We start from the raw sequence: 27,664 nt of genomic DNA on the forward strand, positions 1-27,664 counted from the left end.
GTTTCTGAAAATGGAAGTTTGTGTGATCGCAGGGCTCTAGGGTTAGCAGAGAACCCTTGAGATGGAGGAAGAAGCCAGACAAAAGGGAGAAATTCAGGGGGGGAAGATTTTAGAAAATGCAAAGGTTAGGGTAGGGTGTAGCGCAAACTCTGGTACAGAGAGGGGCACTTCTGAGTGACGAAGTGAGCGTGGGAGGCAGGAGAGAACATTCGAGAGTGCACATCATGGTTGTGTCACTATGGGAAAGAAGGAAGCTGTCTCAGACTGGACACGACAGGGACAGGAATGAACAGTGCAGGGACATCGAAAGGCCCATAAAGTCCGCAGTGAGGGCAGCGATAAGGAGTCCTACAAGACAGAGCATGAACTGCGAGGTATCATCAGAGCCAGAGTTTGAGGAAAAGGTGCAGGATGGGAGGTGGCCAGGTGAAAACAGCCTTTGGACAAAGAAGTCTAAATCCATCCACATGCATTCTCTATCCACAAGGATTTGCATTTATCCAGAATGTGAACGAGCTCTTAGAAAGCCTGAGTGTTCCATAGGCTAAGAGACACAAGCAGTAAGTAATTCTGCAGGAAACTATTACATTTTTTTCTAGAAGAGCAGTTACAAATATTTTGATTAAGTGTAAATATAAATAGTGCTCGCTTTGGCAGCTTACATTTACTAAGTGTAAATATAAATATAAAAGTGGAAAGTAAATACAAATGTTTCTGGACATATTTTCAAGGAAGATTTCACATAGAACCCAAATGCTACCTTGTTTGTGTAAATTTCTACCTGTATAGGACACATAAACATTATAAGAACTTAGTAGAGCTTTACTAGTCCCCATATTATTCTGTAATTATTTTATCAATCTTTGTATGAACTCTACATGAGGAAGAATCTTAAACATGTTTTTTTCTAGTCCTATATTAGCATCACTTTGTATGGCTAGCCTAGAACTACCAGTTTTTTTTTTTTAATTAATAGACTAATTTTTAGAGCAGATTTAGGTTTACAGAAAAACTGAGTGGAAAGTAGATAGTCCCCCTTCCTCCCTGCCAGCCCCCCAGAGTTTCTCCTGTGGTACATTTGTTACAGCTGAAGAATCAATATTGATACATTATTCACTGAAGACCATACTTTACATTAGGATTACTTCTTGTATTGAACATCATATAGATTCTGATAAATCTATGACATGTATCCCCCTATTATGGTATCATTCGGAGCCATTTCACTGCCCTAAAAATCCTCTGTACCCTGCATATTCTTTCCTCCCTTACCTCCACCCCTGGCAACCACTGATCTCTTTACTGTCTCCATGAGTTTCACCTTTTGCAAAATGTCACATAGTTGGAATCATTCAGTATGGATGACTTTTCATACTGGCTCCTGTCACTTAATGATATGAAAAGCCATGGAGGAACTTTAAATGCATGACTTTCCAGCTTATTTCATTGCTGAATTATATTCCATTGTCTGGATATACCACAGCTTGTTGATACATTCACCCACTGGGGGATATCTTGGTTGCTTATAGCCACTAATTTGATTTGCTATACTCATTTCTTTTTCTTATAATGACAGCCTCCATAGATAAGGCATTAGGGAAGGGGTCTAAGATGGCAATATATGAAGATCTTGAATTCGTGTTCTTCCATGGACAGACCAAATCCACAGTTACATATGGATCATTTCCCTCCGCAGGAGATCTGAAAACTAGATGAATTGCTTTCCACAGCAAAGGATAAAAGGACCATGTTGAGATACAGTCTTGCAGAAACCTCACCCTCAGTTCAGCAACACATAAAAGGGAGGGATCTCACCAGACAGGTACTTCTCACAAAGGAGCAAGGAACTGGTGTCCTACATCAGACACGCTAGTCCCTGGAATCTACACCGGAGAGAAGAACCCCCAGAACATCAGGCTTGGAAAACCAACAGGGCTGATATCCAGGGTCCCAAAGTGCTATGGGAAACCAAGACTCCCCTCTTGGAGAGCTCACACACAGTCTCACTCACCTCAAGATCCAGTGGGAAAACAACAGTTTGAAAAATGCCTAGACTATATGTGAGACAGATTCATTTGCTGATTTGGGGACATCAACCGGAGGAGTAGAGGACAGCTGTGACCCTCCGTGCAGATGGAGGCACTGGTAGAGGCCACTATCGCACTCTCCACATGGCCCATTAGCAAGGGCAGGCAGACTCTAACATGGCCCCCTTCCACCACCTGTTGGAACAGGTTGCCGCGAGCAGTCACAGTACATGCTGAGGCTGGAACGTGCAGATGGTTGCAGCTGTCCTTTGCTCCCTGCCTGGCGCAGGACTGTGCAAATGGTCATGGAGTTCTCCTGCTCTCCAGCTAAAGTCTGCAAGCGCAGGCAGTTGTAAAACTCCCCTGCTGCCTTGAATGCCAGCGGTCACAGTGTCCTCCCACAACCTGCCGAAAGCCAGCACACGTGCACAGACAAGGCACTCTCCTGCTGCGTTACTGAAGCCCACAGTCATGTACAACCAAGGCATCTCCCACTGCCTTTCTGAATAAGGAAGCTTTGGCCTCAACACGTTAGACCAGATGGACTTGGTAGATATATCCAGAACACTCCACCCCAAAACAGGGGAATATGCATTCTTTTCAAGTGCACATGGAATATTTTCTAGCCTAGATCACATGTTTGAGGCCACAAAATAGGATTTAATAAATATAAGATGACTGAAGTCATACCAAACTTCTTTTCTGACCACAATCATATGGAACTAAAAATCAATTACAAGAAGAAAACTGGAAAAAACATGAACACGTAGAGGCTAAACATGCTTCTAAACAATGGGTCAATGAAGGAATCAAAGAAGAAATTTTAAAATACCTGGAGATAATGAAAGTGGGACACAACAGTTCAAAATATATGGGACACCCCTAAGGCAGTTCTAAGAGGGAAGTTGATAACAATATGGAACCACCTCAAAAGGAAAGAAAAATCTCAAACAATAAAACCTGACACCTAAAAGAACCTGAAGAAGAAGAAGAACAAACAAAGCCCAGGGTTAGTGGAAGGAAATACTAAAGCTTACAGCAGAAATAATGAAATAAAGACAAAAAAAACCCAATGAAACTAAGAACTAGTTCTTTGAAAAGGTAGATAAAATTGATATTGATAAACTTTTGGCCAGCTGCAAGAAAAAAGAAGGCCCAAATAAATCAGAAATGAAAGAGAAGTTACCAACACCACAGAAATACAAAGGATCATAAAAGACTACTACCAATCACTATATGCCAACAAATGGGACAACCTAGAAGAAATGGAAAAATTCCTAGAAACAGACAATCTTCTGAGACTGAATCAAGAAGAACTAATATCTGATCGGACTGATGACAAGTAATGAAATAGGATCTTTCGTATTACTGATTCAAACACAAGTCCATGATCAGATGGCTAAAGTCCATGATCAGTCCTGATCAGAAATGGGCAGAGCACCTGAATAGACATTTCTTCAATTCAGAAATACAAATGGAGGCACCTGGGTGGCTCAGTGGGTTAAGCATCTGGCTCTTGGTTTCAGCTCAGGTCATGACCTCACGGTTTGTGGGTTTAAGCCCTGCATCAGGCTCTTTAACATTTCAAGAAGAGTTAATACCTATGTTTTTCTAACCCTTCCAAAAAACTGAAGAGGAAGGAACACTTCCAAACACATTTTGTGAGGCCAGAATTACTGAGGCCTGAATTACTGAGAACAAACTGAGCGTTGATGGGGGTGGGGGGAGAGGGGAAAGTGGGTGGGAGGGTGAAAGAGGGGAAGGGCACCTGTTGGGATGAGCACTGGGTGTTTTATGGAAACCAATTGACAATAAGTTGTTAAAAAAGATAGAAAGAAAATTACAGGCTATGTCCCTGATGAACATTGATGCAAAAATTCTCAGCAAAATATTAGCAAACTGAATTCAAGAATACATTTTTAAAAATCATACACCATGATAAAGTGGGATTTATTCCAGAGACGCAGGATGGTTAACATCCACAAATTAATCAACATTAACAAAAAGGATAATAATCATATCACTCAATACGGAAAGAGAATCTGATAATTTTCAACATCCGTTTATGATTAAAACACTCAACCAAGTGGTTACAGACGGAACGTAATATAACAAAGGTTGTGTATGACAAACCCACAGCTATCATCATATTCAACAGTGAAAAGTTGAGACTCTGAGACTGGGAAAAAGACAACAGTGTCCTCTTTCGTCACTTTCATTTAACCTCATATTGGAAGCCCTAGTCACAACAATCAGACAAGGAAAAGATGTAAAAGGCATTCAAGTTGGAAAAGAAGTAAAACTATTTTCAGATAACATGATACTATACATACAAAAAACCCTAAAAACTCCACCAGAAAACTACTAGAAGTAATTAATTCATGTAAAGCTGTAGGATATAAAAATTTAATATACAGAAATCTGTTGATTTCTATACACCAATAATGAAGTTGTGGAAAGGGGAATTAAGACAACAATTCCACTTACAATTGCATTGATAAGAATAAAATACCTAGGAATAAATTTAGCCAAGAAAGTAAAAGACCTATACTATGACTAATACAAGACATTGATGAAAGAAATTGAAGATGACACAAATAAATAGAAACGTATTCAGTACTCATGGGTTAAAAGAATTAATACTGTTAAAGTATTCATACTACCCAAAGCAATCTACAGATTCAGTGCAATTCCTACCAAACTACCAATGGCATTTGCCACAGAACAACAACAAAACTTTTAATTTTTGTAGGGAATCACAGAAGAACTCAATGGCCAAAACATCTTGGAAAAAGAACAACAGAGCTTGTGTGATCATGCTCCTTAAATTCAAGCTATACTACAAAGTCATAGTCATCAAAACAGAATGATATTGGCACAACACACACATAAACCAAAAGAAGAGAATACAAAATAAAGAATACAGGAATAAACCCATGCTTTTATAGTCAATCTTTGACAAAGGAGCCTAGAACACACAACGGAGAAAAGAGTTTCTTCATTACATGGTGTTGGAACAACTGGACAACTACATGCAAAAGAATGAAACCAGACCACTTTCTTACACCATACACAAAAATAAGCTCAAAATAGAGTCTTAAATGTAAGTTAAACTACAAAACTCCTAGAAGAAAACATAGGCAGTAAGCCCTTAGACATTAGTCTGAGTGATATTTGTTTAGATCTGTCTCCCCAGATGAGGGAACAAGTACAAAAATAAATGAGACTCCCTCAAACTAAAGACCTTTTTCACAGAAAGGAACCATGAACAAAAAGATAAGGCAACCTACTGAAGGGGTTCTACTGATGGGAGAAGATGTTTACAAATGATAACCGATAAAGGAATAGCATTCAAAATATATAAAGAACTGATACAACTCAATATCCAAAAAACAACCTGATTTTAAAAATGGGCAGAAGACACGAAAAGACGTTTCTTCAATTCAGAAATACAGATGGGGTGCATGGGTGGCTCAGTCAGTTAAGCATCCAACTCTTGGTTTAGGCTCAGGTCATGATCTCACAGTTCAAGGGTTCAAGCCCTGCGTTGGGCTCAGCACTGGCAGCACGGAGCCTGCTTGGGATTTCCTATCTCCCCCCACCCCCTCTGCCCCTTCCCTACTCATGCTCTCCCTCAAAACAAGCAAACATTAAAAAAGAAAGAAAGAAATACAGATGGCCAACAGACCCATGAAAAGCTGCTCAACATCACTCATCATCAGGGAAATGCAAATCAAAACCACAATGAGATAAAACCTAACACCTGTCAGAATGGCTAAAGTCAAAAAGTCAAGAAATAAGAGTTGGCAAGGATGTGGAGAAAGGGGAACCCTTGTGTACTATTGGTAGAGATATAAATGGTGTGGCAATTACGGCAAACAGTATGGTGGTTCCTCAGAAATGTAAAAATAACACTGCCATAGGATCCAGTCACTTCTGGCTATTTATCCAAAGAAAATGAAAACATTCATTTGAAAAGATATAATAGTCAAGATATGGAAATAACCTAAGTGACCATCAGTGGCTGAGTGGATAAAGAAGATGTGTATATGTATGTGTGGGGTGTGTGTGTGTGTGTGTGTGTAATGACTACTACTCAGCTATAAAAAAAAAAGAATGAAACCTTGATATTTACAACATGTATGGACCTTGAATGTATTATGCCAAGTAAAATAATTAGAGAAAGACCAATACCACATGATTTCACTTTTACGTGGAGTCTAAAAAACAAAAACAATACAAGACCCAGACTCATGGATACAGAGACTAGATTGACAGTTGACAGTGGGGAGGGGGATGAGCAGGGTGAAATGGGCAAAGGAGATGAAGAACTACAAACTTCTAGCTATGAAATGGATAAGTCATGGGGATGTAATGTACAGTATGGAGAACGCAGTCTATGATAGCGTATTATAAAGTGACAGATGGTAATTATACTTAGGTGACCATTTCACAATGTGTACAAGTGCTGAATCACTGTGTCGTACACCTGAAACGAATATTGTATGTTAATTTTATCTAGATAAATTTTTAGAAGTTTAAGTGTAGGAAGGAGCTGTTGCGATTTTGGGGGTCAACAGCTTCCCTCATATTGCAGCTAAAGAAATGGAGATCAATGGGGTGCCCGGGTGGCTCAGTCAGTTGAGCGTCCTACTTTGGCTCAGGTCATGATCTCACGGTCTGTGAGTTTGAGCCCCGTGACGGGCTGTGTGCTGACAGCTCAGAGCCTGGAGCCTGCTCTGGATTCTGTGTCTCCCTCTCTCTCTGCCCTTCCCCTGCTCATGCTCTGTCTCTCTCCCTGTCAAAAATAAATAAACATTTAAAAAAAACTTTTTTAAAGAAATGGAGATCCAAAGATCAGCCTAGCTGATCACATCAATGCTCTTTTCTAAATCCTATCATCTGTCCAAAATTATTAGAAAAATTGAGATTTCAAGGTGCCTAAACACCAAATTCAACTCACAACTCATTAGGGAAGTATCCTTTGCGTGATCTCAACCTTGGAACCAAGCAACAGAGGGGGAGCTGTCTCGCACTCTGTATATATGAATATATAGGAACATAGAATATATTTAATGCAATAGTGGGCATGGTTGATTTGTCACATTTAAATGTTTTTACATATGGCATTGGCATCCACTGGTACTCTTGCTCTAGACCTTGCAGATATTGGGGCCAGCCTTGCTCTGACTGTAACACAGATTAATGCTTTACATAGGAAAGGTTAATATGTAATCTGTTCTTAACTATCCCAGGCACAGAGCTAAATAGGTGTATATTTTCATTTTAGTTTGGATGAGATATTCTTTGTTCTCCAGGGTGCACCTCCCACCCTTTCCACTGGCTCAGTTAGGGTAGATCTCAAAGAGTCTAACTCTACTCTTCAATTTGTCTTATCCTATAATATTGGATATTACAGCATTTATTAAATATGCTTCACATAGGATACTCTGAAAGAGGCACTACTTTCTAATAAATATTCCAGTCTTATTTCTTCAGACCATGCAGGTCTTCTCCATATATGATTTGTGACATTAACTTACTAGCCTTTGGAGGAAAGAAAGCTAGGATCATTTCCTCCTTTTTCCAGAGATGGAGTGTATATTCCTGACCTCATTTGCATGATATTTGCCTATTTGCCAAGTTCTCCATTTTTTTTTTCTAAAATTGCTCCTGGTTTGATAAGATTATGAATGTCTTTAGTGCCATTAAGTCCACATGCATCCAATAACATGTGCACATTTGGCAACTGTTCCCTTATTTATTCAGTGTTTGACTATATTGAATAGCAGTTAGCACTAAATAATGTCCCAGGCTCTTTATTTTCATTCTCTTAGTAAAAAGGATTTTTAATCCGGGCACCTGGTGGCTCCATTGATGGAGTGACTGACCCTTAATTTTGGCTCAGGTCATGATCCCAGGGTCGTGCCCCACATCAGGCTCCTTGCTGAGTGTGGAGCCTGCTTGAGTTTCTCTCTCTCTCTCTCTCTCTCTCTCACCTGCTTGTACTCTCTCTCTCTCAAAAATTTAAAAACTGAAAAATTTTTTGAAAAGGGATTATGATCATTCTTAAGGAGAAGGCAGTATAGAAGGCACATTATATTAATATAACTTTTGAGTCTACCTTTGCAATTCCCCCCTCATGAATTCTAGAATATTCATTCACAGGGGCACCTGGGCAGCTCAGCTGGAGCCTGCTTGGGACTCTCGCTCTGCCCCTCCCCCACTCATGTCTGTCTCTCTCTCTCTCTCTCTCTCTCAAAAAAAAAATTATTCACAAAATATCAATATTGAAAACAATATTTTTAAGGGACATGTGTTGACAGTTCTAGAACTCTTCACTTCTCTAAATGACATTTGTGTGTGCAAGCAGCCCCGTGGGGATTACACAACTACCTTTTTGAAATCTGTCTCTGTAATTTTAGAATCCTCTCTTTCCTATTAGGAATAGAGATTTTTATTTTCATGGGGCTTCCCCTTTTAGGTCTTTTCAGTTACTTTGGGTCTTCTTTGAAAGGATGACTCTATTTGTATCATTTTCATTAGAGGCGATGTTAAAAGTATGTAATCAGAAGACGCTCCTGCCCTGTGCCTGGCCCTTCCTTCATCAAAGTGTTTCACCTGCCATTTTCAACTTGGATGATCTACACCAGCCAGCACCTTGCTTTACATCAGATGCTTAATCTAAATTCCCACACCAGCACTACAGACAACAATACTACTTTTGATCTCTCAGTGATTCGGACTTATTCCAGACCTCTTTGGAATGGATACACTGGCCAGAGTGCAAGTCCCCAGCTATTTAAATTCTACTTAGCATACAGTGTAGTATTGGTTTCAGGAGTAGGACCCGGTGATTCATCCCTTACATATAACACCCAAGTGCCCTTCGGAATGCCCATCCCCCACACAGCCCATTCCCCCACACCCCTCCCCTCCAGTAACCCTATTTGTTCTCTGTAGTTAAGAGTCTCTTATGGGTTGCCTCCCTCTCTGTTTTTGTCTTATTTTTCCTTCCCTTCTCCTGTGTTCATCTGTTTTGTTTCTTAAGTTCTACATGTGAGTGACATCATATTTGTCTCTGACTTATAATTAAATCACATTAATATGTTCCTGAATTATAAAATTACACCAAAACATACTTTAAAAATTGGAAAATGCGTAAAAGTACTATAAAAAGAAGAGACTCATTCCAAGTTCTAATATTCAAAGGCACTCAAAAGGTAGTACTCAAGTTTCTACTTCTATGTTCCTTTTCATCTTTTTTTAGTAACTAATTTAGAAACTAAGTAATTTAGTTTAATTAACTAAATCTAGTATTAATAATTTGGTGACTAAAATCTTCAGCAAAGTAGGCCATTTCTACATCAAAACCATATATTCCTAACTCGTCTTTTATGTTAAAACTCAGCCTGTTCCTGAGATTATTTTGTACTTGTGAATATATGTCTCAACATACATCTTCACATATATCATACATGTACAATAACTGTAGCTGTAAATGTAGTAACCGCTGACATTTATAGAGCATTCACCATGTGCCAATCCAGGTTGTAGGTGTGTTAAGTATTTTAGCTCATTTAGTCTTTATAGCAACCCTACGAAGTAGACCATGTTATCATCCCCATTTTACAGATAAAGAAATTGAGGGGCTCCTAAGGGGACAAGCAACCCATCAAAGGTCAAACACCTGCCAAGCAGGGGACCCAGGGCTCCGATTCAGGCAGTTCAGTGGTGAAGTCCATAGGCCTAACTGCTACATTGCTTCTCAGTAGAGACCTTATCATATCAGGGGGAACCATTTTAAAATGCATGAAATGGAGTCCTGTTTATACTTTGTTATGAAAGAAAATAATTTGTTAGTTAATGCAAAAGGTCCTGTGGGACAATGAAGCCAGGAAACACCTACTGAGCCGGAGTTCCCGTTGCAAGGTACAAACTTCTAGAAATTCAGGCACATTATTTCTGAAATGTACTAACAGGTCTATTAAAGGCAGTGAATTTTACTAATTAGAGTTTATAATAGAAATATAAACAACCCCTAATGAACGAGTTTGCAGGTCTGCAGAGAGCAATTTCTTTCCCCCACTCTCCCCACTCCATATTTAGACATAAAATGTACACAAATGATTATCTATTGGTTTGTTTGTTTGTTTGTTTTTGAGGACGTGTCCCTAATGAAAAAGGAAATAAGCCTGTTGTTATAGGATGTTTGAATTTATAGCTCAATATGGAAGAAAGCGATAGATACAGGGATCCAGATTTCAGAATTCCCCAGCCTTCTAAACTGTAGGCACATCTAAGAAATTGAGCACTGGTGTGACCACACTGACAGGGTGTAAAACTATACGGGTGAGCCCAACATCCATTGTGCCCCACACATGTACCCACCGGATGCAAACTCTGTGCCTGCTGAGTTCTGAGCACACAGCTTGGGCAGCCCTGCCCCCAGCTCTGTGCCCTCCCAGACAGGAAGCGCCCCCATTTCCGCACGACCACAGAGCTGAGGATGTCAAAAAGGCAGCTCTCACAGGTTGTAATTCTCAACCAGAACCTTGCTTTAGGGCAATAATAAGTAGAAGTAAAAACTTCTGAGGTAGTTCACACTCTGAAGGGGACCCCACCCCTACTTCTGACACGAGTTACACTCTCCATGTGCTGAGTCTTAAGTAAAAATGATGGGAGTCACTAAGGGAGAGGTTCAAAGGCAAGGTCTTAAATTTAGACGAGAATTATTAAAGGAATTTGGCCTTGAATACCACTGAAATGAGTACATAAGATATTATCTAAAAAATGACCTTTTCTGGGGTGCCTGAGTGGCTCAGTCGGTTAAGCATTTGACCTCAGTTCAGGCCATGATCTCAGGGTTCATGAGTTCGAACCTTGCACTGGGCCTCAGAGCCTGGAGCCTGCTTCAGATTCTGTGTCTCCTTCTCTCTTGGCCCCTCTCCTGCTCACGCTCTGTCTCTCTCAAAAATAAACATTCAAAAAAAATCTTTTAATGACTTTTTCTAGTTCTTAGATTAGCAAAATACTTAGATATTTTTATTCTTATGTACAACGTTTACTTCCTTTCCTTTTTATCAGTATAAATTACTGTTACAGCTAAATTTTATATAGATATTTCATAAAGAAAATAAATGAATACAAAAGTACTTAGACATTGGAGTCTCCCTACAGTGAGCTCATATTTTTGTAAGAACATAGGAGAGCCAACTACAATGTTCTGTCAGCCAAGTAATGACATATTTGTGGAAACTGGAAAATATCCAGGACTTTGTACACATACCTACAGAATTCTTCGCAAAAATGCTAGGCTGTTTTGAATTTTTGAAAGTAGTTGATATATAATATTTAAGTGATCTTACAAGAATATAATACCATTTTTTAAAGCACCAAAAAAAAAAAAAAACAACTACAGAGCATTGAATACCCATCTATCTACAGAATATCAGCATTGATTATTGTGCTCAGCTGTCAGAAAATCACAGCAAAGCAATACATAACTGTGACTCTTGTTTCTGTGGTCTGGCATACAAACAGCCTGTATGCCATAGTTATAATCGGGAAAGTTGATAAATAAATGTAATTGAATGGTATGTCAAATACTTTCTGGTTGGTCAGAGGTTCTTAAGGACTATTCAGTCAGTCACTTCTTCCAGTGGCCTCAATGTCCTTGTACTGTCAAACCGCAACTCAACTTACGTTCCTGACAGGATAGGTCAGGAAATATGCTCAGTGTTTTATCATTTCATTAATAAAATCAGTGGATGATGGAAGGACACTCAGAGAACTCACACTGTAAAGACTACGAATAGTATAGACACGGGCCTTTACTGGAACATTCATTTTATAAATCCATCCATTTGAGTTAACAGCAACAGAGATTGCAAGAACCTCAATGGGTTTCGTCCTGCAGGGAACTAGCTAAGAGAGGCAATCTTCCTTTTACAAATTTCACTTTTCCACAGAGCTGCTTGACAAAACGCTATGTTTTTGCCTCCTACGTAGGCAAAGTGAAAAAACTCACTGATTAAACTGGGGACAATAGCTCTACAGGTTGTCAGGCTCTACTCCTTTGTTTCTATTCTTTTCCAAAGTCAGAAGTGTTCTTCTTTAAGCAGGCCTGCTTGAATTCTAAGAGAATAAAACGCGTGATTCAGAAACAAAATAGAAAGACCAGTCAAAGTTATTTTCTTGCCATTTGAGGTCTACTCAAAACAGTGCTAAGGCAAATTCTGCCCTAACATATTCTGATCTTCAGCCATTGGTGGGATTGATTTAAATGTTAAAGCAGTCAGAACCCTTGGGACACAGGGGTATCTGCCCCCAACCGATCGCCATGTTCGAGGAGTGTAAGTAACCAGGAGACTACTTACATGGGAGGAAGCCATCTGACCCCTATTGTAGGACCTTCCTTGGGGTGGCATGGTGGGCCATAACACTTCCTCTCCTTTGAGGAGGGTTCTAAAGGAAGGCTCATCTCTATCCTTTTTTTTAAAAAAAAAATTTTTTAATGTTTATTTTTGAGAGAGGCAGAAAGAGAGGGAAACAGAATCTGAAGCAGGCTCCAGGCTCTGAGCTGTCAGCACAGAGCCCGACACGGAGCTCCAACTCACAAACCGTGAGATCATGACCTGAGCCGAAGTTGGACGCCCAACCGACTGAGCCACCCAGGTGTCCCTAATTTTACTTCAGATATGCATTGTTTCAAAGACATCTCTGAAGAATTTTGCAAGCATCACATCCTCTTACAGGTATTTATCACCTGAGGAGCACCGCATGGATCCTATAATGTACTTAATAGTTTATTAATGTCATCTTTTTCCCCAAGGGAAAAAAAAATTAAATGTATGGTGAAAACCAGGGAGTGTTGAGGCTACTGAAGGGGAATTTCATCAGTACTTCTTGCTTCCCTGAGGTTGAGACTGAGGCCCAAGGATGGCATGATCTATTGATCACCCAGCCAGTCAGTGGTGGCACAGAGACCAGAATTTCTACTCCATGCTTGCTATCCCAGGAACTGCTGGCAAGTCTAAGTCCAGGGCAGATTGGAGCACACTATCCCCCAGACCCTCACAACTTCAGTTCTGACTCGCCAAAAGAATCGTGTGTGTTAGTTAATGTAGTTCCCGGTGTAAAGAGAGGCCCTTACTGGTGTGTGGGGGTCATAAGCACCCCCCCCACCCCGTCACTCCTCATTACCCTGCTTCACGTTTTCTCTCAGCTCATGACCAGAAAAGATAGGACAGCACTGGAGGAGACCTGGCTGTCTGCTTTCCTCTTTTCTGAGGAGTCCTTTTGCGGAGAAGGATCTGCTGGAGTTTGGTTTTTGACGTCATGCAATTTTTTTCCAGAAGATGTAATGAAAATTAAAGGCGGAATTACTCATATAGATGTCCAGCACCATTTCTGGAAGAGACTACCTTTGCTTCACTGTATTATTGCTTTTGCTTCTTTTTCAAAGATCAGTTGACTATATTTGTGAGGGTCTGTTTCTAAACTCTGTTCCATTTGATCTGTCCATTCTTTTGTCAACACCACGCTGTCTTGATGACTATAGCTTCGTGGTAAGTCTTGAAGATGGGTAGTTCTGACCTCCAACTTTGTTCTTCCAAAAATTTTTTTGGCTATTCTGGGTCTTTTGCCTCTGTGTAAACATTAGAATCAGTTTATAGAGGTCCACAAATAATTCAATAGGATTTTGACCAGGATTTCACTAAACCTATAAGTGAAGTTGGAAAGAATTGACATCTTGACAATATTATATTCCTATTCATGAACATGGAATCTCTCTCCGTTTATTTAGTTCTTCTGATCTGCTGGGGTCTTTTGATTAGCTTTTAAATTGTTTTCCTAGGACAACAGCTACCAATTATCAAGGGCATGCTGAATGCGAACCCTGAGTCAGTTTTCTACATGTATCATCTCATTTAATACTCATGACAGTCCTCTCGAGACAGGAATATTATCCCTCTGTTTTGCAAATAAAGAAGATAATGCTCAAGGGAGGTTAACTTCTCCACAGTCACAAATAGAAGAAATACGAACTTGGTTCTCAGTAAGGGCAAAGCCCTGGTCTTGACCATTACCCTGAGTCTTGTCCTTCTGGGTTTGGTTCTACCTGAGTCAATCTGGAATCCTTCCAGTGGGCAGGCTTTTCTTCTCGAGAGTGGTGCTTAAGGGTTCCAGGTCAGTGGCAGGTCACCTTCAGCTCAGAGTACTCATTTTTCTGCCATTTATGAAAGTTTGAGTCTGTCATATATGCATGTATGTTTGTATGTACGACTGGGGCTTGGGATTCAAATTTTAAAAGATTTATCCATCCTTCAAAACGTTATCCTTGAAACCCAGACCCCAGGACTGCATGGTTTGTGTGTGTATGTTTATTCCGACTTCATCACCGAGCCATCTCCTTGGGCCCAGTGTAGACCCAAGAGTTCCCTGGATGAATATCTTCCCGAGACTTCCAAACAGCATCTAGAACCCCTTAGAAAAAGGCAAGGACACTCAGAACAGCACCTTCTAGAAGGATAACAGGTTTCCCTACCCTGCCCACCCAAGCTGGACCTCCAGGCATGGACTGCCCTTATTCCCTATAAGCAGCCCACATTTATCTGGTATTCACCCAAACCAAGCACTTCAACTGAAGCAAAATGCCATCATAAATAACCAAAGGCAATCGATTGGCTTTTTTCAGTGCCTCTGGCTTAATATAAAGATGAGAATTAGAAGAGATTGTTTTAAAAGATTTATCGTAGAGACAGAAGATCTTTTAGTGGGATTAAGTGTGGCATCCAAGATGCTATAAATCTCCATTACTATTTAATTAATAATCACTATGGTAGTGTGGTCTTCCTCGAATGCCCAAGGGAGTAAACAATGACTGTGCCCTGTGGTACCTTAGAGTCTGTGTTTTGCCACACAGGTTCAACCCCCCAACCCTTCATAGCTAGGTACAGACCTGACTTAAGCATGAGAACTGATGGGACCACTGTGCCCAGTGTTGTGTAGAAGTTAGGGTTGGCCTTTTGCCTCGAGTCCTAGCTGACAACATTTAAATTCCAAATTTTCAAGTTTTATAAGGATTTATAAGCATCCTAACACTTAAGAGGAACCCTTCATCTGAGCACTGTTATAAATGGCCTTTAAGCTTTTATAGCTTTCGTTCTTTTGAGCACGTAGGAGATTCCACTACTGTGTACATACAGACCATTATAGTTTTAGGTAAAAAAAAAAAAAAAAGGTGATTAGAAGTGGTCCACACGGTACTTTCAAGAATAAAAGCTAAAGGAAACGTGTGCTATTGATGAAGCAGATGTGTGCGGACTGAACAAATGATTAATCTCAAGCTATATTTGAAATATCAATGTTCAGTTAGCACATCTATCACTAGAGATTTTGGCCTGTCCATAAGGGAAAGGGTTCCAGTTAAAGATACATGAAATCAGTAAATTAGATCAGAGGTCAACTTTAGAAAAAGCGGGACGACACTGATCTTTACCTAAATTATTGAGATATTTACCACAAGACTTGGTTTCCCCAGTTCTGTGGAGAACTGGCCTCAGTACAAATGGTGGGAAATGTAGGTCACTATCAGACCAGAACACCGTCACTTCATATGCCCCAGGGCCTCGGTTAGTCTCACATGAAAACTCAAAGGTTAATTCTGTTTAAAAATCACCCAAGTGAGGCTTTGGGGTGCAAATTCATGAGCAGACATGCTAAAGGTCTTCACACTTTGAGGATGACTAATTCTGTGGTTCATGAGGACTCTCTAGAATTGAGATGCTCAAAGTGTCGTATATATACTTATTGAGGAAGCATTGCCTCACATAGGAGGAGGAGCCCAGGCTCACTGGAATTGTAGCCGCTTCTGATACTCTCACTACAATGTTGAAGACCTGTAGACCTGAAGAGGTCTTCAACCTGAAGACCACTCAACATTACTTTTGATGGCAGCCATTCAAGGGGGCCAGCTCTAGTAACATGCATGATATACTCTGGTGGAAGCAACATGCTAGCTCATCAGCAAGGTCTTGCAACAAGTGAAATCAGGACCGGCAAGAGATGAGGCTACACTTAATTGTCAGCTGAAAGCAGGACTGTGTTTCATCAAATCTGATGGGTGAGGCAGGAATGCACATCCCCACTCTCACTCCTACCACAGGGCCATACCTGGAGAGTATGTTCAGAACTACTTACTAAGTGTTGTGTTGAACGCATGCTTCCAAACCCCGTGCCTGGAGTCAGAGACCTGATTTGTGTTATCCTTACCATCCTACACACTATCAATTTCCACAGGTATACAATCAGCATTGTATACCATTAAGGGTCGAACACCATCACTGTTGGGTGGGCAAGTCCGGGTGGACCCTTCCTCATGCCGTGCCCCATCAGCTGCATCATAGCGTGTAAGTATCCCAGCAAACGTTACGCATATGCCTCCCAGATGCCCCAAGCTTCTTCTTGGTGTTCGGAAATGCTGTAGATCAGCTAAATTATCTTGGTCTTTTTATAAGTGATCTCAAGATAGAATTGGTTCCCCTGAAATAATCTAAATCCACTCGGAAAGTAGCGCTTGTTTCCTTATTTTTTTTAAAAGCTGAAATTTGGAATTGTTTTTTGTTTTTCCCTAGGAAAACCTCTTTTTTGTGATGGAGTATCTCAATGGAGGAGACTTAATGTACCACATCCAAAGTTGCCACAAGTTTGATCTTTCCAGAGCCACGTAAGAGCCCTCTAAAGGGTTTGGGGTTTTTCCACTGTTCTTGTCAGGTACTGAGCACCTGCGATGCCCATCGATACTTCTCCCTTGTGGCATTTTTCCTGTTTCCTCACTCAGCATGCCACAACCTCAGGTCAGGGTAATGCCCTGGGGACCTATCCAACAAGGCAACTGTTTTCCCCATTTGTGAAGCTTAAATTGGAGTCTGTTTTGTTTCATTTCTCCATGTTTTGAAATCAAGAACTTAGTCTCTTAAGAAACCACTCAGCTCATCAAGCTTCTAATTAATCTAAACCCAGAAGCAAATATTTGCCCTTTGAAAAGAAGCAGTCAAATGAAACACAGATCTTAAAGGTGGTCATGGGGATGAAGCTCTAAGGCCTTTGGGAAGCTCAAGGTGAAGGCATAAAACATCTGGCTAAGGGTGGGGGGGGGGATGAGAATTAAGAAACCAGAAGAGGTATTTACTCTCTGAGAATAAATCTTCACCTTTTTCGAAACCAGGCAGACTGCAGTTGCCAGGTGGAAATGAAGCTGAGTCCCACACAACCCCCTGCCTCTCTTCCTCCCGTGGGCCCTGTTTCCTCAGTAATAAAACCGTGACACTCAGGAAAAAAGAAAATTGTGCCACTAGGGCCACTTAAAAATATGGGTACACACTAGCTTCCTTTTCCTGGTGCTCAGTAATCTTTCATTCACCCCTAATGAGCACTTTCAAGTGGTGTAGGCTGAGCTGGGTTGAAAGATGGACGGGTCCCACCAGCTCCCACAGAAACTCTGGCTGAAATGGCTTTTTGTCAAAGCCAGTGGCTCACACACCACTAAGCTCATCACCTCCAGGAACCATCAGCAACGTGCCCAGAGAGAATTTTATGGGATTTCCGCAGCAGAGAAATCATCAGGAAGTTTTCGTGCTAATGGATTCTCTCCGCCCACCTTCCTCACTACCTCTGGAAGGCATGAACGCCATCACAGACACATGCTGTCTGTCGTGCCCTCAATGCCTCCCAGGTGTCTGTCATCACTGCAAATGGAGAGCATATCCCACTCCCATCTTCCATCTGCCTTCCTCTGCCTCTTGGGCTGCATTTCTTGCCCATAAACAAGCCAGGTCTATTTGGAATGACCCTGCACACAGGTCTAAGGGCTCCAAGCAGAGTTTAAAATAAAACGGAAAATTATTTTTCTGTAATAGTTATACAATTACATTTAATGTATATGTGTGTTTTATTAGCAAAAAAAAAAAAAGAGTTTGAGCATTATAGTTTAAAATAGAAGAATAAGTACTAGATGCAGGTAAGACTAACTTAAGGTTAGTTTCATGCTATGTTAAGCTTTGTTTCATGCTATGAGGAGTGGGGCTGAACATACAGAATGGACATCGCTCTTTTGTTAGGACTGAACGAAATTATGTGTGTACAAAGTTGTGTGTGTACACCTCAGACAGTACTTGCACGAGTACCCACTATTTAAAATGGGGATTTTACTTTGTTCCATCAATGCATCCATACTGAACTTTGATTTTCCTTCCCTCAGGTTCTATGCTGCTGAAATCATTCTGGGTCTGCAGTTCCTTCATTCCAAAGGAATTGTGTACAGGTAAATTTTATTCTTTGGAAACGCATACAGAGATATCTTGATTCCCTGTCCAGTTAATTTAATCATTCTGCTCTGGTGATGTGAAATGGCCAGTGTGCTTTGTGGCAGGAAGTTGCACGGCCGGGGTGAGAACAGTCAAGTCAGGAACTCCCATCTCAGAAGAAGTAGGGTTCTGCTCTCATTTTGCTCTTTATTCTGGTCCTTCCTTATATAGTTATTCTCCCCACTCACCTCCACTTTTCTCATCTCCTTCCATTACCCTGCTTTCCCTTTGGCATCTTAATCATCGCTTTCTCTTTCTGTCTCTTTCATAGCTCGTTTTTCCTGATTTTTGCTTGGGCCAACTAGAATGCTTGTTGAATGTTCTCTTGGGTGGGGGACGAGGGGAGCTCTTCCTTGAACACTCATACACACCCGTGGAAACCTACTTGCCTGCACCCGGTAGAAGTGCATAGGAAGCCATGTGTACCCTCTTTCATGAGTGGATGTCCATCCAAAATGTCTCTATCATACACCATCTTTTCACATCCTTCTCAGAGGAAAGCTATTGTACTTTAATCTCCTTACTTCTTTGCTCAAAATATAGTTGACTCTTATTTAACATAGAAATCACCAAAAGCTTGGTTGTCTAGTTTCTGACTCACTGAAGATTAGGGGGGAAAAGATAAAATTTAAAAAAAAAAAAAAAAAAAAAGAGAGAGCCAGACAGGAGGCTGGTGAAGCTGCTGGAGGCTGGCCCAGTGAGCACAGTGAGAGGGTCATGTTAAATCCAATATAAAGGGAAGATGCAAGTCAATCAAAAGGCTCTGGGAGAGTGGGATTATGTGCCCTTCTGTAGCAAGTGTTCATAACACTGGACCAGAGTCATCAGTAAGGTTCAATGGTAAGAGGGGGTCCAAGATGGCAGCATAGGAAAACCCTAAATGCATCTCCTCCCAGGGACACACAAATCTACTCCAACATATAAAGGAGCAATTCCTCTTGAAGGACTGAGGGCCAACTGGAAAGTTTGTGCTCAACAAAGGATAGAGGCACAGTAATGATGAGATCCCCATCCCCAATATTACCAACTGCAGGGGGAGGGATGGCACTGAAGAGGGCCATGTAGACTTGCCCCTCTGGGGGCAAAGTAGTTTCAGGGACAACTAGACTCTGAATGTCCACCAAATGGTGAGGGAGATGGTAGAACTCTCCTCAATGCCAGAGGTGCTGGCGGGTGCCATTGTTTAAGCTCCCCCTCCACTTTGATAGTGCAGACAGGAGCAGGGTCCAGGCACTGTAGCCAGGCTGCTGCTTCAGTGAGCCCCAGTATGCCAGCCTACACCAGATCCATCCATCCCCCTAAAGGCGGCCCCCCACCCATGCCTGCCACAGCTCCAGCCATCTCCCTAAGGCTGCCCCAGTATGATGCACACCAGGGCTCTCCTAGACAGTACCCCCTAGGACTCCAGCCATCTAGCCAAGGCAGCACAAATATAAAGTACTCTCGGACACCCCTATCCTTTCCCCACTCTAGTTCCAACAATCCCACCAGGGCAAACTGATGTGGATTGCCCCAGGACCCACCAGCCTATATTCACTTCCTGCCAGGATAGCCCTGGTGCAGAATGCCCCAGGATCCCTTGGTCTATGCCTGCTTCAGCTCCAACCAGCCATCCAAGAAGCCCTCTGCATAGAGCACCCCAATGTGATAACAGCCAGCCAGCCAAAGCTTCCTGGCATATATAGTCTATACAGAGGACATTCCTACACAAAGTCACTCCTTCAAGACTGGGAGAAGTGCCTATTTCACCTAATTCATATAAATAAACAGAAAAAGTCAAAATAAGGAGGCAGAAGGATATGCTCCAAATTGAAGACAAGACTTCAAAAAAGAACTAAAATAGAGATGGCAATCTACCTGACAAAGAGTTCAAAGTACTAGTCATAAAGACGCCCACTGGACTTCAGAGAAAAGCAGATGAACCCTGTGAGACTTCAACAAACAGAATACAAAAAAAGAACAAATCAACTAAAGCATGCAAAAACAAAAATGTCAAATACACTAGAGGGAATCACTCAGATTAGAGGAGGTAGAAGAACAGATCAGCATCTGGAAAATAGGGTATAAAAAGCACCCAAGCTGAACAGCAAAAAGAAAAGAGAATTTAAAAAGTTAGCATAGGTTAAAGGACCTCTGAGACAACATCAAGTATGCTAACATTTATATTAGAAGACAAAGAAGAGAAACAAAGGAGTAAAACTTATTTGATGAAATAATAGCTAAAGAGAAGGAACAGACATCCAGGTTCAGGAAGCACAGACAGTCCCAAACAAGATGAATTCAAGAGGTCCACACCAAAACACATAATAATTAAAATGTACGAAATTAAAGATAAAGAGGATCTTAAAAGAGGCAAGAGAAAAGCAACTAGTTATGTACAAGTGAAACCCCACAGGGCTATCAGATTTTTGGCACATGCTTTGAAGGTAAGAAGGGAGTGGCATGATATATTCAAAGTGCTGAAAGGAAGAAAACTACAACCAAGAATACTCTACCCAACAAGGTTATCATTCAGATTTGAAGAAGACATAAAGAGTTTCCCAGACAAAAGTTAAAAGAGTTCATCACCACCAAACCAGCCTTACAAAGACGTGTTAAAGGGACTTCTTCAAGCAGAAAAGAAAATGCCTTGAAGAAAATTATGAAAGGAAAAAACTTCACTGGTAAAAGTAAACATATAGTAAATCAATCACTTGTAAACCCAGTATGAAGGTTAAAAGGTAAAATCAATCAATGGGTTCACGATATAAAAGTGTATGTAAAACAGACCATTACAAATATAAAACATGGAGTGGGGAGGACTAAGAACGCAATGCTTTTAGAATGTGTTGAATTTAAGTGACCATCAACTTACAAGAGACTGCTATATACTTAGGATGATGTTATATAAACTTCATGGAAACCACATTTATATATCTATAATAGATACACACAAAAAAAGAGAAAAGAATCCAAGCATATCACTAAAAAGCCATCAATCACAAGGGAGGAGAGCAAGAGAAGAAGAAAGGAACAGAGAAGAACTACATAAACAACCAGAAAACAATGAACAAAATAGGGATAAGTACATACCTATCTATAATTACTTTAAATGTAAATGGACTAAATGCTCCAGTCAAAAGATACAGACGACTAAATAGATTAAAGAAGACCCTACAAGATGTTGCCTACAAGAGACTCACTTCAGATATAAAAGACACACAGACAGAAAGTAAAGCGATGGAAAAGATAATCCATGCAAAAGGAAGCAAAAAATAAGTTGTAGCAATATTTATATAAGACAAAAATCAACTTTCAAACAAAGTCTGTAGCAAGAGACAAAGGAGGGCATAATCATAAAGGGATTGATCCAACAAAAGAGCAATTGTAAATATGCATCCAACATAGAAACAACATATGAAGCAAATATTAACAGACATAAAGGGAGAAATTAACAGTAGTTCAATTACAGTAGGGGACTTTAATACCCCACTTAGAGCAATGGGAAGATCATCTAAGCAGAAAAATCAACAAAGCAACAGTGACTTTGAATGACACGCTGGACCAGATGAACATAACAGATATATTCAAAATATTTCATCCTAAAACAGAAGACATTCTTTTCAAGTGCATATGGGACATTTTCCAGGATAGATCATGTGTTAGGCCACAAAACAAGTTTCAATAAATGTAAGAATAGCAAAATCATATCAGACATATTTTCCAACCACAGCAGTATAAAACTAGAACTCAGAAGAAAAAAAACTGGATAAAATACAAACACAGAGGCTAAACAACATGCTACCAAAAAAAAAAAAAATAGGTAAATGAAATCAAGAGGAAATTCACATTACCTGGAGACACATGAAACTGGAAACACAGTGATTCAAAAATCTTTGAGACACAGGAAACTGTTCTAAGGGAAAATTTATAATTTTTACTTCAAGAAAAAAGAAAAGTTTCAAAAAAATCTGAACTTAAACCTAACAGAACAAGAAAAAGAAGAATAAACAAAGCCCAAAGTTATAGAAAAAAAGGAAATAATAAAGTTTGGAGCAAAAGTAAATGAAATAAAGAAAAAGTATTGAAAAGATCAATGAAACTAAGAGATCTTTGAGAAGATAAACAAAATTGGCAAACTTTTAGCATAGTAATCACAAAAAAAAAAAAAAGAGGGAGAGGACCCAAATAAAAAATATCAGAAATGAAAGAGAAGTTACAATTGACACCACAGAAATATATAAAGGTTATAAGAGACTACTAAAAAAAATCATATGCCAACAAATTGGAACAACCTAGAAGTGGATAAATTCCTACAAACTTACAGTCTTCCAAAACTGACTCAAGAAGAAACAGAAAATCTGAACTGATTACTAGTAACAAAATTGAATCAGTAATCCAAAAACACCCAACAAACAAAAGTCCAGAACCAGAGGACTTCAAATGTAAATTCTACCAAACATTTAAAGAAGGGTTTAACCCATTTACTTTTAAATTTTTTTACCGTTTATTTATTTTTGAGAGAGAGAGACAGTATGAGCAGGGATGGGCAGAGAGAGAGGGAGACGCAGAGTCCAAAGCAGGCTCCAGGCTCCAAGCTGCCAGCACAGAGCCCGATGCTGGGCTCAAACTCATGAACCGTGAGATCATGACCTGAACTTAAGTCAGACACTTAACCGACTGAGCCACCCAGGTGCCCCTGGGTTTAACCCATTTAAAGAAGAGTTAATACTATCATTCTCAAGCTATTCCGAAAGAATGAACAAGAAGGAATGCTTCCAAATCCATTCTATGTGGCCAGCATTATCCTGATTCCAAAACCAGACAAAGACTACAAGAAGAAAAAATTACAGGCCAATATCCCTGATGAACATAGATCAAAAGTCCTCAAATTATTAGCAAATCAATTTTGACAATGCATTAAAAGGATCATCCACCATGATCAAGTAGGATTTATTCCAAGGACACAAGAACAGCTAAATAGCTGCTCATCAATGTGATACTCCACATTAACAAAATGAAAAATAAAAATCATATCATCTTGGGGCACGTGGGTGGCTCAGTTGGTTACACATCCGACTTCAACTCAGGTCATGATCTCATGTCTCATGGGTTCAAGCCCCGCTTCGGGCTCTGTGCTGACAGCTCAGAGCCTGGAGCCTGCTTCGGATTCTGTGTCTCCCTCTCTCTGCCCCTCCCCCGCTTGTGCTCTGTCTCTCAAAAATGAATAAAAGTTAAAAAAAATTGTTTTTAAATCCTATCATCTCAATAAATGTAGCAAAAGCATTTGAGTAAATTTAGTAGCCCTTCATGATAAAAACTCTCAACATGGATTTAGAGGGAATACACATCAACATAATAGAGTCCATGTATGACAGACTCACAGCTAACATCATACTTAATGGTGAAAAACTGAGAGCCTTCCTTTGGAAATCAGGAACAGGACATGATATCCACTCATGCCACTTTTATGCAACATAGTACTGGCAGTCCCAGCCATAGCAATCAGGGAAAACAAAAAGACATCCATATTGGTAAGAAATAATTAAAATGGTCATTCTTTGTACTTGACATGATACTATATATAGAAAACCTTGAAGACTCCAGAAAAAAAAAAACCAAATAGAATAAGTATAAATTCAGTAAAGTTGCAGGATACAAAATATACAGAATCTGCTGCGTTTCTGTATACTAAACTATCAGAGAAACCAAGAAAACAATCCCATCTGCAATCACATCAAAAAGAATAAAATACTTAGGAAAAAACTTAGCTAAGGGTGTGAAAGACATGTACACTGAAAACTAACATACTGATGAAAAATTGAAGACAATACAAATAAAAGGAAAGATATTTGATACTCATGTTTTGGAAGAACCCTGTTAAAATGTCCATATTACACAAAGATCTGTAGATTTGGTGCAATCCCTATCAAAATTCCAATGACATTTTTCACCAAACTAGAACAAAAAATTCCAAAATCTGTATGGAACCACAAAAGACCCCGAATGGCCAAAACATTCTTGAGAAAGAAAAACAAAGTTGGATATATCAAGTTTCCTGATTTCAAACTCTACTACAAAGCTATAGTAATCAAAACAGTATGGTATTAGCACAAAAGCAGACACACAGATCATTGGAGTAGGATAGAGAGCACAGAAATAAGCCCATGTATGTATGGCCAATTAACCTATGACAAAGAAAGTGAGAACATAGGACAGTCTCTTCAATAACTGGTGTTAGGATAAATAGCTACATGCAAAAGAATGAAATTGGACCACTTTCTTACACCATACACAAAAATAAACTAAAAAATGGATTACATACTTGAATTTAATACCAGAAGCTGTAAGTCTCCTAGGCAAAAATATAGGAAGTAATAAGGCACATTGACCCCAGTCTTAATGATGTTTTTTAGATCTGACCCCAAAGGCAGGGGAAATAAAAGTAAAAAGAAACTTTTGGGACTATATCAAACTAAGAAGCTTTTTCACAGCGAGGAAACCATACCAAACCAAACAAAAATTTTTTGTGTTGTCTTCAATTTCTTTCATCAGAATGGATTACAGAATGGAAGATATTTACAAATAATATATGCAATAAGGGGTTACTATCCAACATATATAAAGAACTCATACAACACCAAACATATAGTCTGATTAAAAATCAATAGAGGACATGAATATGCATTTTTACAAAGAACACATGGCCAGGAGACACACAAAATGGTGCTCAGCACCACTAATCATCAGGGAAACATAAATCTAAACCACAATGAAATATCACCTCACACCTGTCAGAATGGCTAGAATCAAAAAGAAAAAACATAACAAGTATAGGCAAGGATATGAATAAAAGGGAACCCTTATTCACTGTTGGTGGGAATGTAAATTGATGCAGCCACTATGGAAAACAGTAGGAAAGTTCCTAAAATAATTAAAAATATAAATACCCCATCACCCAGTATTACTACTTTAGTATTTACCCAAAGAAAACAAAGGCACTAATTTGAGAAGTCATATGCATTAATATGTTTATTGCAGCATTATTCACAGTAGTCAAGCTATGGAAGCAACCCAGGTGTCCATCAAAAGATGAATGGATACAAAAGGTGTGGTGCATATATCTATATATATACATATACATATATATATATATATATATATATATATATATATATATATATATATATACATATATACATATACATATGTGTATACACACATATATACATACACACACACACACACAAAATGTAATTATTACTCAGCCATAAAAAAGAATGAAATCTTGCCATTCACAACATGAATGGATCCAGAGGGTATTACACTAAGTGAAGTCAGACATAAAAAGACAAATAGCATATGATTTCACTTATATGTGGAATCTAAAAAACAAAACAGAAAAAGACTCATAAACAGAAGCAGATTCTTAAATACTGAGAACAGACTGCTGGTTGCCAGAGGATAGGACAGTGAAAGGATAGGAGAAATAGAGAGTAAGAGGTACAAACTTCCAGTTATAAAGTAAGTAAGTCATAGGGATGAAAAGTACAGCACAGGGAATAATATCGTGATAGTGTTGTATGTGACAGGTTGTGGCTACGCTGTGGAGACCATAGCATAAAGTATATAACTGTTGAATCACTGTGTTGTACACCTGAATACAATATTAAAAGAAAGGTTAAATGCTGACCCACACTGAGTGTTGACGACAGCAAACTGTGTATAATACAGGCCAGAAGCATCCCATCAGAGATGGCCAATACTGAGCAGCTTACAGGGTTGGCTGAAAATTCACTTCGGGAAACCTCTCCATCCAGAGGGCACAGTCAAGGGAAAGTTGCCATACTTAGAGCCACAGAACACAACTTTAGGGAAGGCTTGGAAGTCATCTTAAGCAGTCTCTTTGGCAACCTTTGGATACAATGGGCTTTGGGGTGGGGGGTGTCCATCTACAAAATAATGTATTAAACAACTGTTTTATACAATTCCTTAATCTCCAGGAAAATGAAAAATACCCATCAGAACACTGAAAACCCTGATCAGAATCTACGGTTTTTTCTGTTATCTGTAATGCCTGAAATATATATAAAACACATATCACTGGGGAACTCAGTAGCTTGTGCAGGATGGATGGATTGAAGGGAGAAAAAAGATTTGAGGGGGAGGGGGAGAGGGAGAGGGAGAGGGAGATCAGAGCTTAAAGGAACCTCGTGAGAGGAAAGCCCACATGCCCCAGTATAGTCTGTCTCTCCATAGCACAATGCTTTTTTTCTAGCATTTCGTCGTTAGTTGACAGAACAGAAAGGACCAACAGGGTCCTTTAATATCACAAATCGTACCCAGTAGAGGGCTCTTACTACATCCCTTAATGGGAAATCATGGTTTCTATGGCTTTTTATGCACCAATAAGAAAGAATATTGGGTTTATTTAGTAGTGTATTTGCTGAAGTTGTCGAGAATCCTTGAAAGACACCATCAAATAATTAAAGCTAAGGAGAAGTCATCTAGTAAGTACTGGAGAATGGGACTGTCTTGCATTATAAACCATTCGACTCCCCATTTGTAACTTTACTGACCTGAACTGTCCATTTGGCAACCAAAGTAACAAGGGGATTCTATTAATTTCCTTCTTCTGACCACTTGGGATTATGATTTCTGGGTTTGTTCACACACACACACACACACACACACACACACACACACACAATTATATATATATTATATATATAAAACTATAGAAATTACCACAAACTTGATGGCTTAAACCAACAGGAGTTTATTCTCTCATAGTTCAGGGGTCAGAGGTCCAAAGTCAAGGTGCCAGCAGGGTTAGCCTGCTTCCCAAGGCTCTCAAGCAGAATGCTTCCTTGCCCCTTCCAGCATCTCATAGCTCCAGGTGCTCCTTGGCTTTGGGGGGCATCCCTCCTGTCTGCCTCTGTGTTCACATGACCTTTTCTTCTCCCTGCACCTCTTTCGTCTTCCCTGTATGTCTCTTAGGAGGACACTTGACCCCCCGGAAAATCCAAGATGATCTCATTCCAAGATCCTTAATTTAGTTACATCTACAAAGACCCTTCTCCCAAAGAAGGTCTCATCCACAAGGTTCTAGGGGTTAGAATATGAACTTATCTTTTGGGGGCCACCATTCAATGCTCCACAGCTGGTGATGTAGACAGACTGACCCCTGAATGTACAGTTCTTCATTAAGCATTGCTGTGTACACAAAAGCTACCAAAGTCCCAATTCCTGGGTACCTAATGACGACACTTTCTGAGTTTTTATTGT

At 39.8% G+C, this 27,664-nt stretch overlaps 1 protein-coding gene across 3 annotated transcripts in view; it reads left to right on the forward strand.

Moving 5' to 3' along the window:
• PRKCQ (protein kinase C theta) overlaps positions 1 to 27,664 on the forward strand; it is a 188,043-nt gene that overhangs the window by 131,893 nt on the left and 28,486 nt on the right. For all 3 annotated transcript variants that reach the window (XM_058681961.1, XM_058681962.1, XM_058681964.1), the window contains 2 exons: positions 16,667 to 16,758; positions 18,292 to 18,354. In XM_058681961.1, coding sequence (XP_058537944.1) covers positions 16,667 to 16,758; positions 18,292 to 18,354 — 155 coding nt within the window. The remainder of the gene's footprint in view (positions 1 to 16,666; positions 16,759 to 18,291; positions 18,355 to 27,664) is intronic.

The sequence above is a fragment of the Neofelis nebulosa genome, chromosome 8 (genome assembly GCF_028018385.1).
Source record: "Neofelis nebulosa isolate mNeoNeb1 chromosome 8, mNeoNeb1.pri, whole genome shotgun sequence".
In the NCBI taxonomy this organism is placed as follows: domain Eukaryota; kingdom Metazoa; phylum Chordata; class Mammalia; order Carnivora; family Felidae; genus Neofelis; species Neofelis nebulosa.